This window comes from Rhinolophus sinicus, chromosome 8, assembly GCF_057876585.1.
Source record: "Rhinolophus sinicus isolate RSI-liver-muscle chromosome 8, RSI-T2T, whole genome shotgun sequence".
Lineage (NCBI taxonomy): Eukaryota > Metazoa > Chordata > Mammalia > Chiroptera > Rhinolophidae > Rhinolophus > Rhinolophus sinicus.
The window spans coordinates 10,742,830-10,755,811 of NC_142508.1; the positions used below are offsets into that span (position 1 = coordinate 10,742,830).

Below are 12,982 nucleotides of genomic sequence, written 5' to 3' on the forward strand. Positions count from 1 at the left end.
TGACTCATGTGGTTATTAGCAGGAATCAGGTGCTTATGGGTTGTTAGACTCAGGGCCTTCGTTCCTTGCTGGCTGGACACCTTCCTTAGTTCCATTGGGTAGCTCACAGCATGGCAGCCTGCTTCCCCCAGAGCAAGCAAACAAGAGAGGAAGACACCATGAGCAAGTGAGGAGCCAGAATCTTTTGTGACAGCCTATCACTTTTGCCATATTCTGTTTGTTAGAAGGAAATCCCAAGGACCAGCCCACATGCAAGGGGAGTGTTACACAGGGGATGAACACCAGAAGGCAGGACGGTTGGAGCCATCTTAGAAGCTGCCTACCACATGGGGCACAACCAGGGGCTGACTGTCAAAAGCAGAAAAGTGTGCCAGACAAATGTTTGTATTCCAATACTAAGGAGGGTGTGGATGCTTCTTACCTTGCTTATGTTGAGTGTTATGCTACAAAAAAATAGAAAAGGTCTTTAAAAATTGAAAATGTGATCTATAAAAAGGATGTGGTGAAGGAGGTAGCAGATTGGAAAATAAAACCCAAGGACCAAGAGAAAAATGAGAATACTATTATACAACGAAGTTACATGACCATACACTAGAATTTCCACATAAGCATTAAAGCGTTCTCGAAAGACCCAGGAGCTAGGACTAGACAAATGGAATCATTTCTATAATAAAGTATTGCTTAGGAACAACAGAGTTCTAAGCCATTTGGCTGACTCAATCCACCAAAAACTACTTGCCAAGGGGACAAAGTGATACTTACACGTGCCATCATCGTAAGGAACTTCTAGAGATAATTGGCAAAGACTCCTTTATATTTAAAATGAGTTAGCTATCTATTCAAGGACTTTGTTTTCATAAAAGGAGAAGTCTAAAAGGAAGAAGAAAAATCAGCACGTTGGGGGTAATACTTTAGAATAGGCTCTTGGCGAATCTAGGCAGGACTGGTGGTCTGGCCCCTCCCTGCCTGTCTGTCAGGTCACCTCTCCCTTCACTCACTCACTGCCTGGCACATCATGCTGCAGCCACACTGGCCTCCCTGCCGGTCAGCAAAACACAGCTGCCCCCTAAACCTCATTTCATTCAGGTCTGTGCTGAACTGTCATCTTTCCAGAAAGAACTTCCCTGACTGCTATCTAAAATAGCATCCACTTACCCCATCCTCTTACTTTGCTTTTATTTATCATAGCAGTTACCACTTTATCTGTTTATTGCCTGACTTCTCCGTGGAGATAAAAGTTCTAAGGAATTCAAGGTCTTTAGCTCACTCCTCTAGGGGCTTGAAACGCAAGCCATTGTCTCTTATCAATAGTGTCTGTTGAGTGAATGAAAGAAAAAATATAAGTGAAGCACATAAAAAAATGCCAGCAGAAAAGCATAGAAATGGCAAAAAAGGTGAAGAACAAGCAATAACAATTTACCAGAGTTGTGCTAATATGAATTCGTGCACAATATTTATAATTGTGTATAATATGTGATTCATTTTTTAAAAATCCCGAAAGACTCAAATGATCTAATTTACTTGAAAATATTTAGTACAGTATATAAGTTGGCCCGCACGGCAACTCCCTTTTCCTCTAGATGCGAGTGCTAATTTCTGTGGCGTCTCCGCAAGGAGACTGAGCTCACCTCGCTTTTTTAATTAAAAAAATGTATTCTTGTCGCTATTTGATTGGCTGTCCCTCCGAGGCGCCCCTTTGTCATTGGCCAGAACCCCAGTCTATCACTCCCGTGCCCAAGCAGTCCATTGGTCCGGTGCCGCAGACAGCGACCGCTGCCAGCGCTCCAGCAGGAGGAGATCCCCCGTGAAGTCTAAGGCACCTCCCGCCCACATTCCAAAGCCTGGGCTGAGACTTCCTGCTGCCCTGTCCTTGGGGGTGGGACAAGTTAGAGAGAGAGACTTCTGATTGGGTAGGACAGACGAGATACGTATATGATTGGTCACTTCCCTGGAGGGAGGTGGAGTCATAGCTTGGTCCTGGTGTCGAGCTGAGGAGCTTTGGGAGTCTCAAAGTTTGTGTCTGGAGCAGTAGTGGAGCGTGGGCTTAGAAGGAATTTTCTTGGGATAAGAGCTGATCTCTTGCCTTCATTTTGGATGCACACCCTGCTTTAATCCCTTCAGCCTTCGGCCCGATCCCTGGATAGCCTGTCTCCCCCGGGATTTTCAGATCTCCGAGGACACCGGACCGGAGCCCTCGGCAGTGCTCTCTCGGCCAGGGGAGCGGACGCTTTCCCTTCTAAGTGCATAAACTACACACACACACACTCACACACACACTCACACTCACACACTCACACTCACACACTCACACTCACTCACTCACGCACTCACGCGCGGAGCCGGATCTCGTCCTCCGAGGCGGCTCTGCCTGCTCCCCTCCTGCCCTCAGCATCCTCGGCCCAGCGCGCCTCGGACCACCATGGAGGTGCTGGAGAGCGGGGAGCAGAGCGTCCTGCAGTGGGACCGCAAGCTGAGCGAGCTGTCAGAGCCCGGGGAAACCGAGGCTCTCATGTATCACACGGTGAGGACTTGGCGGGGCCGGGAAGGAGCGACTTGAAAGGGGGAGGTGTTGTCATCAGAGCAACAGCTGGGAATGGGGACCTGGGATGGAAGTTTTGGGGAAGAGGCAAGCCCAGAATGAAGAGATCTGGGGAGAGGCGTGGTTTTTATATCTGAATAGATAAAAGCGGGCAGCTGGCCCTTATTACACTTTTAATAATAGTAATGACAATAGTAATTGTTCCTTTAGCAATTTATCCTTTTTTGCTCCCAAGGCATTTTCACATCTGTAATATCAATCGCTATTGCAATCAGTACTGTAAATCGGGAGAAGGATAAGGTGTTTCGAGAATAATATGTCTCTCTTTAGTTTGCTACTGATTTTTGTGGGAAGGGTTTAAACAAAATAAAGTAGCATTTTATTTCCTTTGCTGTCATAGTCTCTCTTCCTTTCTTGTTTATATTTCAAGAAGTACGTGTGTGTGTTTTGGAAAGGCCCCTTTGCATCAGGAGGAAGATTGCTTTATTTGGCTCCTTTAACTGTACAGCCAAGAAATCTGCTTCCTCCCTCTTCAGAGGAAAGATCAGCAGAGGAGTATGGAAAATCTGAGGCAGTTGCATATTTCAGAAAGGCTTTAGAGAAGGGGACAGCTCACCAGTTCCTTGTTCAGTCTGATGCCTCAGAGACCCCTTTGGAGATTAAACTGTCACAGAGCAAGCACATTTCTTTGAAAATTTTCAATTTCAATTTTTTGGTATTAAATTTGTGAAATGAAATGAAATTTTGTTTCCAACAGCCAGCACTGATAAAGGACTTTCATGTGAGATCTTTGTTTCTTTTTTTATAAATACAGAAGTTTGAGAGAGAGAGAGAGAGAGAGAGAGAGAGAGAGAGAGAGAGAGAGAGAGAGAGAGAGAGAGAGACTAATGAGAAAATGAGAGGCTTGGCTGTTTGTTTCTCCTTCATGATTCTTTTAATGGGGTCAATGCCAGGATATTTGAAACTTCTGCAAAATGGCCTGCAGACTCCACCTCTTTGGCCTTTGCCTCTGCCTGACGTTATTTTGGGAAAAGGGATGAGGGCCTCCCTGTGATTCCCACTAAAACATTTGTGGTGGCTGAGAGTGGCTTGTTTAAAGAATGCAGAGTGCAGGGCCGAGAGGGAATGGTAGTTCATGCTGGGGCAAAAGCCAGATGTGTAGTGTGATCTGCCAGGCTTTGCTCACGGAGCCTGTCCCGAGGAGACCTCGTGGGCTGCGCTTGGATTGGAGGCCCAGATGTGCTTCCTGTCGTCAGGACAGACCTTCAAGCACGTTGGCTCTCGCATATCTTCTGATAATTGGATGCTCCAGATGTTTCTACTGACACGGGCTGCATTTTAACTGGTTGCGGAGGGGCAGCTCTTCCCTTTTGTTCTGAAACACTCTGTGACCGTGTCCCATCCAGCAGCTCTAATGTCACAGCTTTGGGCTTGTCTTTGAACTGGTGGGATGAATTATGCAGTATGCACAGGTGTCCACACTTCCTTTCTTGGGCCCCGTGACTTGCATTTGTGAGATCACAAGCCAGGGTTTGAGATTCTACCTGTGACTGTGGCATTAGCGTAGACTGGCTCTAACATCTTCATGCAGCGTTTCAGGGGTAGAGGTCTTACATTCCTTTTGGCATTAAGGGCTCAGTGTTTCTGTGTCATTGTAATGAAGCAGTGATGTATGATTATTTTTCTTCTAATTTTGTTTATTTTTTAAATGACTTGATGTTCACCACTTCGGGATGCATCTCTCTTCTGGGCAGCTCCCACATAGAAAATGCCACTCATCATGGCTGCAAAGTTGCCAACAAACTGTGTATATGAATTAGTGTTGAAAGAGGTTTTGGATTTAGTAGCACAGACAACTGGCTTATATTCCTTCTAAACTAAGGGGAGTTTGGCAGAGATTTGAAAATAGATAACTTTCCCGTCTGTTTCTTGAACTCCGTTTTGGGTATCCAGTTGCAGAGCTGGTTATTATTGTCGTTTGTCCATAATGTGGAATGGACTGACCTCCATGTAGGAAAAGGATGGCCTGATTATAGATTCATTTATTGTTTTTTTAAATTAGTAATTATCGAATATCTTCTAAGCACCAAGTGCTGTTCTGAGCAGTTGGGATATTTCAATGAACAAAAGCAGACAAAAATTCCTGACCTTGAGAAACTTACTTTCTAGTATGCGTGTGTGTGTCTGCGTTGGGGAAGATAATAAATGATAAACATAATAAAGAAGCAAGTGAAATTTTCCTTGTAGATGCAGGTTAGTTCTGAGACACAGGGCCTGCATTTGGATTGACCCAGTAAAACTTTCCCAGTTGAGTGGATTGGGCATTATATAGGGATGGGAGAGCCTGCGGGGAGGGTAAGGCGCAGAGGCAAGTCAGCAAAGTGGTATGATAATAGCTACCAGCTCTGAGTATTTATTACCTGAAAGAGAGGGCTGGCTTCATGTGCAGCCCTACAGGCACCTCCTCCCTCTGGGTGTGATGCTCTGCTATCACCATCTGGAAATCCTTAATAGTTTCTGAACAAGGGGCCCCAACTTTCCATTTTGCACTGGGTCCCACAGATTACGTAGCCGGTCCTGCTGAAAGGCATTGCATTTAGTGCTTTACAAAAATTATACCATTGAACCAACCCTTTTGCTGACCCAATGAAGGAGGCATTTGTATCATTGTCATATTACAACGAACAACAAAGAGGCTTAATGAGCTTCAGTGACTTGGTGAAAGGTCTCACAGCTGATCAGTGACAGAACCAGAATGGAAATTCAAGTCTGTCTGCCTCCATAGCCCAAGTTCTTGCCTTCCCTGCTGTGTGAATGAGGGATCCAGACTTACAGAGAAGGAACCGAATCAGAGGATGGGAGAGGATGGTTGGAGAGCGAGAACCTGCTGAGCCTGAAAGCAGCTAATGTTTAACTGAGGTGGTGGTGCTAGCCACCAAGCTTTCCTAGCGTGATCACTCTATTTGCTCTAAATATGGATTCAGTTACCATATGCGTGATTGCTGATGCCCTGTTTTAGCAAACTTGTCACCTCCCTGATTTTAAAAACATGGAAGGTACAAGTCGCTTGGGGTCGGGATTATGTGGTCTCTCCGTGAGCCATCAGGAACAATATTTTTCTCCTTTGGTTACTTAGGACTTTGGTTCCTTGGTCCAGAAGGATAAGGGCTTAGAGGAGACGGGGTCAAAGTCTACAAAATAATGAAGCACATAGAGTGAGTATGGACTTGCTCGTTAGGTCCTGGATCATTAGCGCTTTGGGCTTCCTCTTGAAGTTTAAAAAAATAGTTCCCATACAGATGATGAAATATTATTTTAAATCAGTGAGTAGTGCACTTAGGAAAGGGACATGGGGGGTCAAGAGAGGGAGGAAAGGAGGAAGAGAGAGTTATTTACACACTATCCCTGTTGTATTGTTCAGATTTTCACCTGCTGAATGTGTTTAGAAAATGAAAAATGACAATTTAAAGGCACCACGTAAAACTGGACTAGAGGTAATTCTAGCCTGAGTTTCCTTGAGGGCAGGGGGGACCCTGTATGCTATTAACACTCAGCACCACTGGAGTTGGTGGAGGCCTTGGGTGAAGGATGGAGGACGTGGGAATTCTCAGTGGGGTTCTTGGGGCGGAGGATTCACAGAGGCCCTGTGTCTGACAAGTGTGATCTTGGTGACTTGCTTATATGTCAGTTGAGCAATCTGGAAAGTAGGGATTTTGTCAATTATTGCAATGATTTTTATCTTTGAAAAAAGGTACACAGGAAGAACTACCACGTCTTTGCAAAGATGACAGAAGGTCTGCTTGTTTGCAATGCTAAATTCCCATAAATCCAGGTGTTTGTAAAATGACTTAATGGCTGTACCACGTAAATTTGATATCCAGTTGGATCTTAAAGTGGAATGACTGATCCCAGACAGTGATAGTGGGGCGTTCAGGGGATGCTCAACTTGCCTGGTGCCCGGATGTGAAGGCCGTCTTGCTTCCACGTGCATCACTGCTTGCCGGAATGGAGTTGGCTAATCTCACAGACCAGTGGTTTCCCCTTCCTCCCGGCTGGCCCAGAGACTGAGGGCTCCAGTGGGAGGCTGAAGCTTGGGGTTTGCCCGCTACAGTTGGCCCCTGGCCAGGCTTTGAGGGGGAAGCTGGGTGTCCTCATGGCTAGAGACTATCATTCCTTCGGGTCACCTGACCCCCCCAAACTGAATAATGATTTCCAGTAGGAGACAAAATTGTGAAGTAAATATAATTTGCCTTAAAGGTTCTTGCTTCACCTTTTTTTTACCTGCACCCCCTTCGTGTTTCCCTCACTTTTTGGACCCCAAGTGCTCACTGTAATAATGTTCTCTTCCCAATTTTCCCTCTTAAATTTTGCTCTCAGGACAGATTTGGTAAGCTTACACTAATATACTTAACATGAAATACTTTATGTTAAAAGGGTGCATCTCTACATGCAGAACTTAAGGCAATAGCCAGGTAGTCAGGGAGGAATATTGGGGGAGTTGGGGCGGGGAGCCCCCACTAACCCTGTACTATTCCACCTGGTGGCCATTTTCATAAGGTAGCCTCGCACATGTGTTGCTAACTTATCTATGATCCAAATGATTTTCACTGCCTTGGTGAAAAATCTTTGACCCATTATAATATTGTCTCTGCAATTGTTCTCACGGTGTTAACTCAGGTTGGGGGAAGGTGGGTTTGGGCTCAATCCTGAAAGACGAGAGGGCAGTACTGAGTATCGTACCTACCTTCTTTCTTGAAGGATCCCCGAGAGATAATATTCTGTGGAGCTCTGAGGTGAATGAAATTATGTTTGCAGCAGAAATGATTAACCATTACATTAAATTACAATGCTTGAAACTGCAAGTAACTGAAAACAGACTCAGGTTGCTTATACGTACCGTAAGTATATTATTATGTCATGTTGCAAGATGCCTGGAAGAATAGCCACTTCTTTGGCTGATATAGCAACTCCTCAGTGTCCTCATGGACCCAGATTCCATCCATCTGTATACAGATTTCATCTTTACATTGGGGGCAACCTGAAGGCAACTTATACTCAGGAATTTCAGGTGTTCAGTTCAAAAATGACAATATCTAGAGGATGTTGAGAGATGCTGTTTTCCTTATATTCCTTCTTAGGATGGAAGGAACTTTTTTCAGAAGCCCACCAGCTGACTTCTCTTTGAGTAGTCTTGGCAAGGATTGGAATACATGTCCATTTGTAAACCAATGGCTGGAAAGGGATTTACACGATTGGCTTAGATTAGTCATAAGGGAATGGAGGAAATATTGGAGGCTCAATCAGTGTGACCATTTGTAATGACCACTAGTAAAACAGTCTGAGTTGATGCTCCTAAAGGATCCAAAGATGTGTTTGTTTAACCAATCGCTGTTTTTCTCACAAAAATGGCTGGCAAATGGGGAATGTTTTAAAATCTACCATTAGATTGAAATCCACCATTAGATTAACCCAAATACTGTGCCAGTTGCAAAGCTCTAAGAACAGTATTTAGCTGTGTTAATAGCACTCAATGAAGGACGACTGTAGAGACAGCCGTAGTCTCTGAAATGCAGGTAAAGGTTATCATCGAGGGAGTACTGCTGTATCCTGACTCACTAGCAAGGAAATGCAGAATTAACTTTATTCTCTGAACTCTGCGTCAGGGCCGGATGTGAGGGCTGAAGGTAACTAGCTGAGCCTGTCATGCTTACTGTGCTATACAAGAAGGACTTGTTCTGATGGAGGTCCAACCAATCTCACAGCAGCAGGTGGAAAGCTCAATGTAATTTTTCAAAGAAGCTGTTTTCCAGTTGCATGTGGCTGTTCAAATATTGATAAGGGTGTGCCTATTTGCAGCTGGGGCTGCCTGCCAGAGGCATGGCTCTGATCTGTCTTCTGACTGTCTTGGGAAGATGGCCCTAGGCCTTGGCTGGGCGTTTGGTAGAGTCCAGGGCCTATGGCTGCAGGGCGTCTGAGAGATTTTATGAATGAGGGAGTAGTCTCCACATTCTCTGCCTCTGTAGAGCTGGAATTGAAAGGCAACGATGAAACCCACCGTTTTGCTGTCAACCTTGAGCCCTACTCCTCTTTCTCCCTGCTCACGACGTGCTCCCGGGCTCTTCCAAATGAAGTTCCAAGTGACCTCAAGTTTTCCCTGCATGAAATTATCTAGGTTATCCATGGGGCACATAGGAAGTGACGGCCCATCTCATCTGTGGAGAATCTGAAGCCCAGAGCAGTAAAGAGATTTGCTCAGCTGGAACCCAAGCAAGGACAGGAGAGATGACTTTGGCTTTCCTGTACTCCCACAATGCTTCGGTGCTCAGAGATACATAACTGCTTGATGCACGATTAATCAGAGTGAGGAAGTCTTGGGAAAATGGATACGCTTGGCAGCCTTTTATTAATATAGTAGTTTTTAAACTGTGCATTCTTAGAAATGCTTCTGCAACTTTGAAATTTTAGTATGAAAGTGACTTGGGTAATTCGGTGTCAGTATCTTGTTTAGTTGAGAGAACAAGATGTGGGGCTTGGGAGGGGGCTCATCCAACAGTCCCAGTTCCAACTAGACAAGCGTTGAAGGCAGTATTGTGGGTGGAACGGGTGGGCTTCCAAGCCAGGCAGATTTGGCGTCCAGGGCCACTGGTTTTCTGGGCAAGTTGCCTCACCTCTTTGGGTGTCACTTCCTTCACATGTCACTGCCTGGCCCATCGCAGGTACACGTTTCCATGCTTTCCCCTAAGTCAGATGTCTTCTCTCTGGGAAGAGGTATCATGACCTCAGGAGTCTGACAACATTCAGGAAGCACAGGGGCCTGTAATTATTCTCTCTCATGTATCTTCATTTCCTCTCTCCCAGCTTCTACCTTCTGCCATAAACACAGGTCTCTGCCTTGAACACATGTCTGTCAGATGCTATTACCCCTTCTGGCTCTTTCTTTCTCCCTTGTTTACTGCCAGTTTTGCTCAAACAAGTGGTCAGTAGCTCCGGCCTCCATTTCCTCACTTTTTACTTAGTCCTGCAATGCTGTATGTTCTGGTTTCTACTGCTGCTGGAAGGTCCCCACCTTCTCCCTAGGCCTCAGGGAGATATTTGGCAGTGTTGGCCACAAGGTCACCTCGGAACTCGTTCTTGCTTTGGCTTCAGACACTCTAGTGGGTTTAGTTTTTCCTGTTTCCCTGGTTTCCTTACCACCTGTTAAAATGCGAGCGTTTGGTACTTGGCCTTCTGTTCTCTCTGTACGCTGCCTTGGGCTCCTCGATCAATGTCAATACAGCTGGTTCTTGGATCTTTATGTCTGTTATTTGTCTATTGATGGACAGTGGGAGATCTTTGGAGTATGACCGAAGATTCTTCTGGGCCCTCATTAGCTGCAGAACAGAGACTCTGGCTGGGTAGTTCTTGAATCTCCATGATGCGTCACTCTGACTAAGAAGGGCTAGGGCACACTTTGATCCCCCTTATCACTGCCCCTCATTTATCTTGGGGAATGGTTAATGACTCAGCTCTCCTGCAGTGTAAACCTGTGAGAAGCGCACGGGTCATTACTGGGACACAGCTGTTTCTAGAGGCAATGTCACTCATCAGAGGCAGACTGTGTTTTGACTGGACTTGTGCTTTTTCTTGAGTCGGGGAAGCCTTTTGTGCTGTTCTGCGGTGGTATGTTTAATTTTTTTCTAGGACTGTGGAAGGTCAATGTGAAAGTCAGACATAACTTCTTAGATCACGTACCATGTATTCCTCTGGTGTGTATACTGCTGTCAAGCTCAGTTACAATTGCCTCATGTTGAATTGCCTGCCTTTGAATTGCTCTGTTCTGGAGTCATGTGTTTATCTAAACTTTACTGACATTACTGAAGGGCTTTCAATTTTATTTTATTTTTTTAAGAGTTGAGATGAGTTATTCTGAGCCACCCAAATTTCTATGACTGCTTCTTGTTGGAAGTATCAGTGGTGGCTTTTGGAAGAGAGTTTTTCTTTGGAGCATAAAGCATTTTGATGTGTGATCTCACTGTAGTACAAGTTACTTCACATCCTTGGTCTTAGTTTCTCCCGCTGTAAAATGCAGCGTTTGTATTCCACAGTCCCAAAGGTTCCGTTTTTACACCACCGTTTCGTGCTGAGTATTACACTCCTACCCTCGAACGTCTCTCATCTTTAAAAAATGGGTGGTGTCAGTAAACAAGATGCAGTTGATTGCCTGTTTCATTGGGGCAACTCAGTTGGCAGGAGTAGTTTTGCATTTTGTAGCCTCTATTTTCTGACTTAAAACCTTGCTTCAGTATAAACCAGACAAAATAAAGAATGGAAAAACAGGCACAGAGGTAGGAAACTTTTTTTTTAACATTAGAAAAAAAAAAAAAAAACCCTCTTCAGACTTCTTGGCAAATAAGGAGTCTGGTTAAGAAAAAAAAATCCACAAACAGTTTCCTAGTTGTCTGAGTGGAAAATCCTGGTTTTTAACATTTCATATCTTGGAAATGTCTGAATAGTTTTTGTTTAAAGGGAAATTCCTTTTGGCTGAGAAAGAGACTGCAGGATTCAAACTGATAGGGTGATGTGTTTAGAAAACGTGGAGGAAATAAGGCTTTGTGATGAAAATGCTTCTCGCTGGCCGATTGTGTTCAACAGAGATTTAAATCCGCGGTTACCAAGCCTAGTGTTTTAAAGGTTCAACCTTTAACTGCTTCCCGTCTGCATCCTGCGCCCACAGCTGGTCCTTCCTCCAATTTGAGAAACTTAATGAACTGCTCTTCTAAACCTGTGTATGTTCAAGGCAGGAGGATATGCGTTCTTGACCTTGTGGCTCTCCCAGCCCAGGGGGAAGGAAGATATGGAAACAAGTCGTTAAATTGCAAGTCATTACATACCTGGTCTACGTGTTGCCTGACAGGCTGTATCCAAAGCATTTCTGGGGCACAGAGAAAGGAACAACAATGCTGAAGGAGACGAAGAGTTGGGGAACACGTCACAAGGCAGGTGGTATTTGCAGTGGGTCCCGAAGTATAAACAGAAGTTCTCCAGGCAGTGGGCACAGCAGATACAGCGTAGGAACGTATGAAAACAACTTGGTTGATTCTGGAAATCCCAGTCATTTTATGTAGAGAGTAGGTTGCTCTGTGGGGACTGTTGGGAGATAGGACAAAATCAGAACAGGTTTGCATGCTTTGTTGACCATGTGGACGTTCTTTTGTGGGCAGTGGGGTGGAAGGCTTTTAACAAGAGAAGGACAGGAACAGAAATGTGTTTGAGAAAGGAAACCCTAGTGGTTATGAAGGGTGGATTGGAGGGCAGCATTAAGGGCGGCGAGATAGTCTGCTGGCTGTTTCAAGATACCGTGCAAGCCTGAACCAGACAGGGAGGAGTACATCAATGCAAGAAAGGATTGGGAGCTTGCGTCGGACACTTGATGACCACGGGAATGAGAGCGGGATGTGGGAGGCTTCTGTTTTCTGACGTGGTGACGTAGCTGACAGTGCTGCCATGGACCTGGAAAGGGACACTTTGGAGGAGGACTGAGTTCGGTGGGGAAGATAGTGAGTTCAGTTTTGGACATGGGAATTGTGATGTGTTCACACAACACTCAGATACCTAAACGGCATTTGGAAACGTGGGTCTGGAGTTCGGGAGGAAGGTCTGGACTGGCGATGCAGGTTTGGGTGTTACGAGTCTAGTGGAGGATAAGTGAAGCCACGCGCCCATAGAAGATAGTCCCGAGAGGTCAGACTGAGGGTGGAGAGTCTGAGAAAAGGCTGAGGATGGAGCCCTGGGGGAATCTGCAGATGGTACTGTGGTCTGTCCTGGTGGGCGTGCTATGGGGCTTTGTGCCTGGAGAGTGGAGGCCTTGTTTGCAGGCAAGAGTAGAAACTGCAAAAGGGCAGGCACTGAGAAATATGCGTGGTGGATAACATATGTAACGCTGCCTCTTTCTTCCGTTTTTCTTGGGTACAGGATGAAAATCAGTCCTCAAAATTGCCCTTGGAAACCGTCACTGGTGCCGGGGCAGGTTTCTGAGGGTGCTTTCTTCATTGTTCTCTCCAGGCTGAGGCCAGCTATCCCTGATGACTCTCCAATCAGCGAGGAGGAGTTTGTGCCCGTGTCCCTTTGTGCATGTGTCATTAATGGTTCTTAGGCGTTGGGGTGTGCAAAAGGGGAGTCTCTAGACTCAGACCTATAAAAGAGGATTGGGATTTATCAAACGACTGTCAGGTTTGAGACTTTTCCTCTTCCTTGGTTTCTGAGAAAGTATCAGGTGGACCCACTGGTCGCCAAAGATGAGTTTGATCACAGAGACATCAACAATATTCACATAGTAGAAAAATAGAAAAAAAACACACAAAAAAAACACCAAGAAAACTAACTGGCTTTGTTTTTGTATAACATCATAGTAGGGACGGGAGAGGACAAATGGTTTTGTAGTAAGAATATGGGTCTGAAGGCTTC

The 12,982-nt window shown here is 45.3% G+C and overlaps 1 protein-coding gene across 2 annotated transcripts in view; it reads left to right on the forward strand.

Annotated features, from left to right (window-relative positions):
* Positions 1 to 12,982, forward strand: part of CREB3L2 (cAMP responsive element binding protein 3 like 2) — a 205,512-nt gene that overhangs the window by 98,838 nt on the left and 93,692 nt on the right. The window contains exon 1 of one of the 2 annotated variants that reach the window (XM_019750558.3): positions 1,972 to 2,521. The exons of the other annotated variant lie outside the window; for it this stretch is intronic. Within the exon in view, the coding sequence (XP_019606117.1) occupies positions 2,420 to 2,521 (102 nt within the window). The 5' untranslated portion in view covers positions 1,972 to 2,419. Of the gene's footprint in view, positions 1 to 1,971; positions 2,522 to 12,982 lie in introns of those variants that run through there. 2 annotated transcript variants of the gene reach the window in all.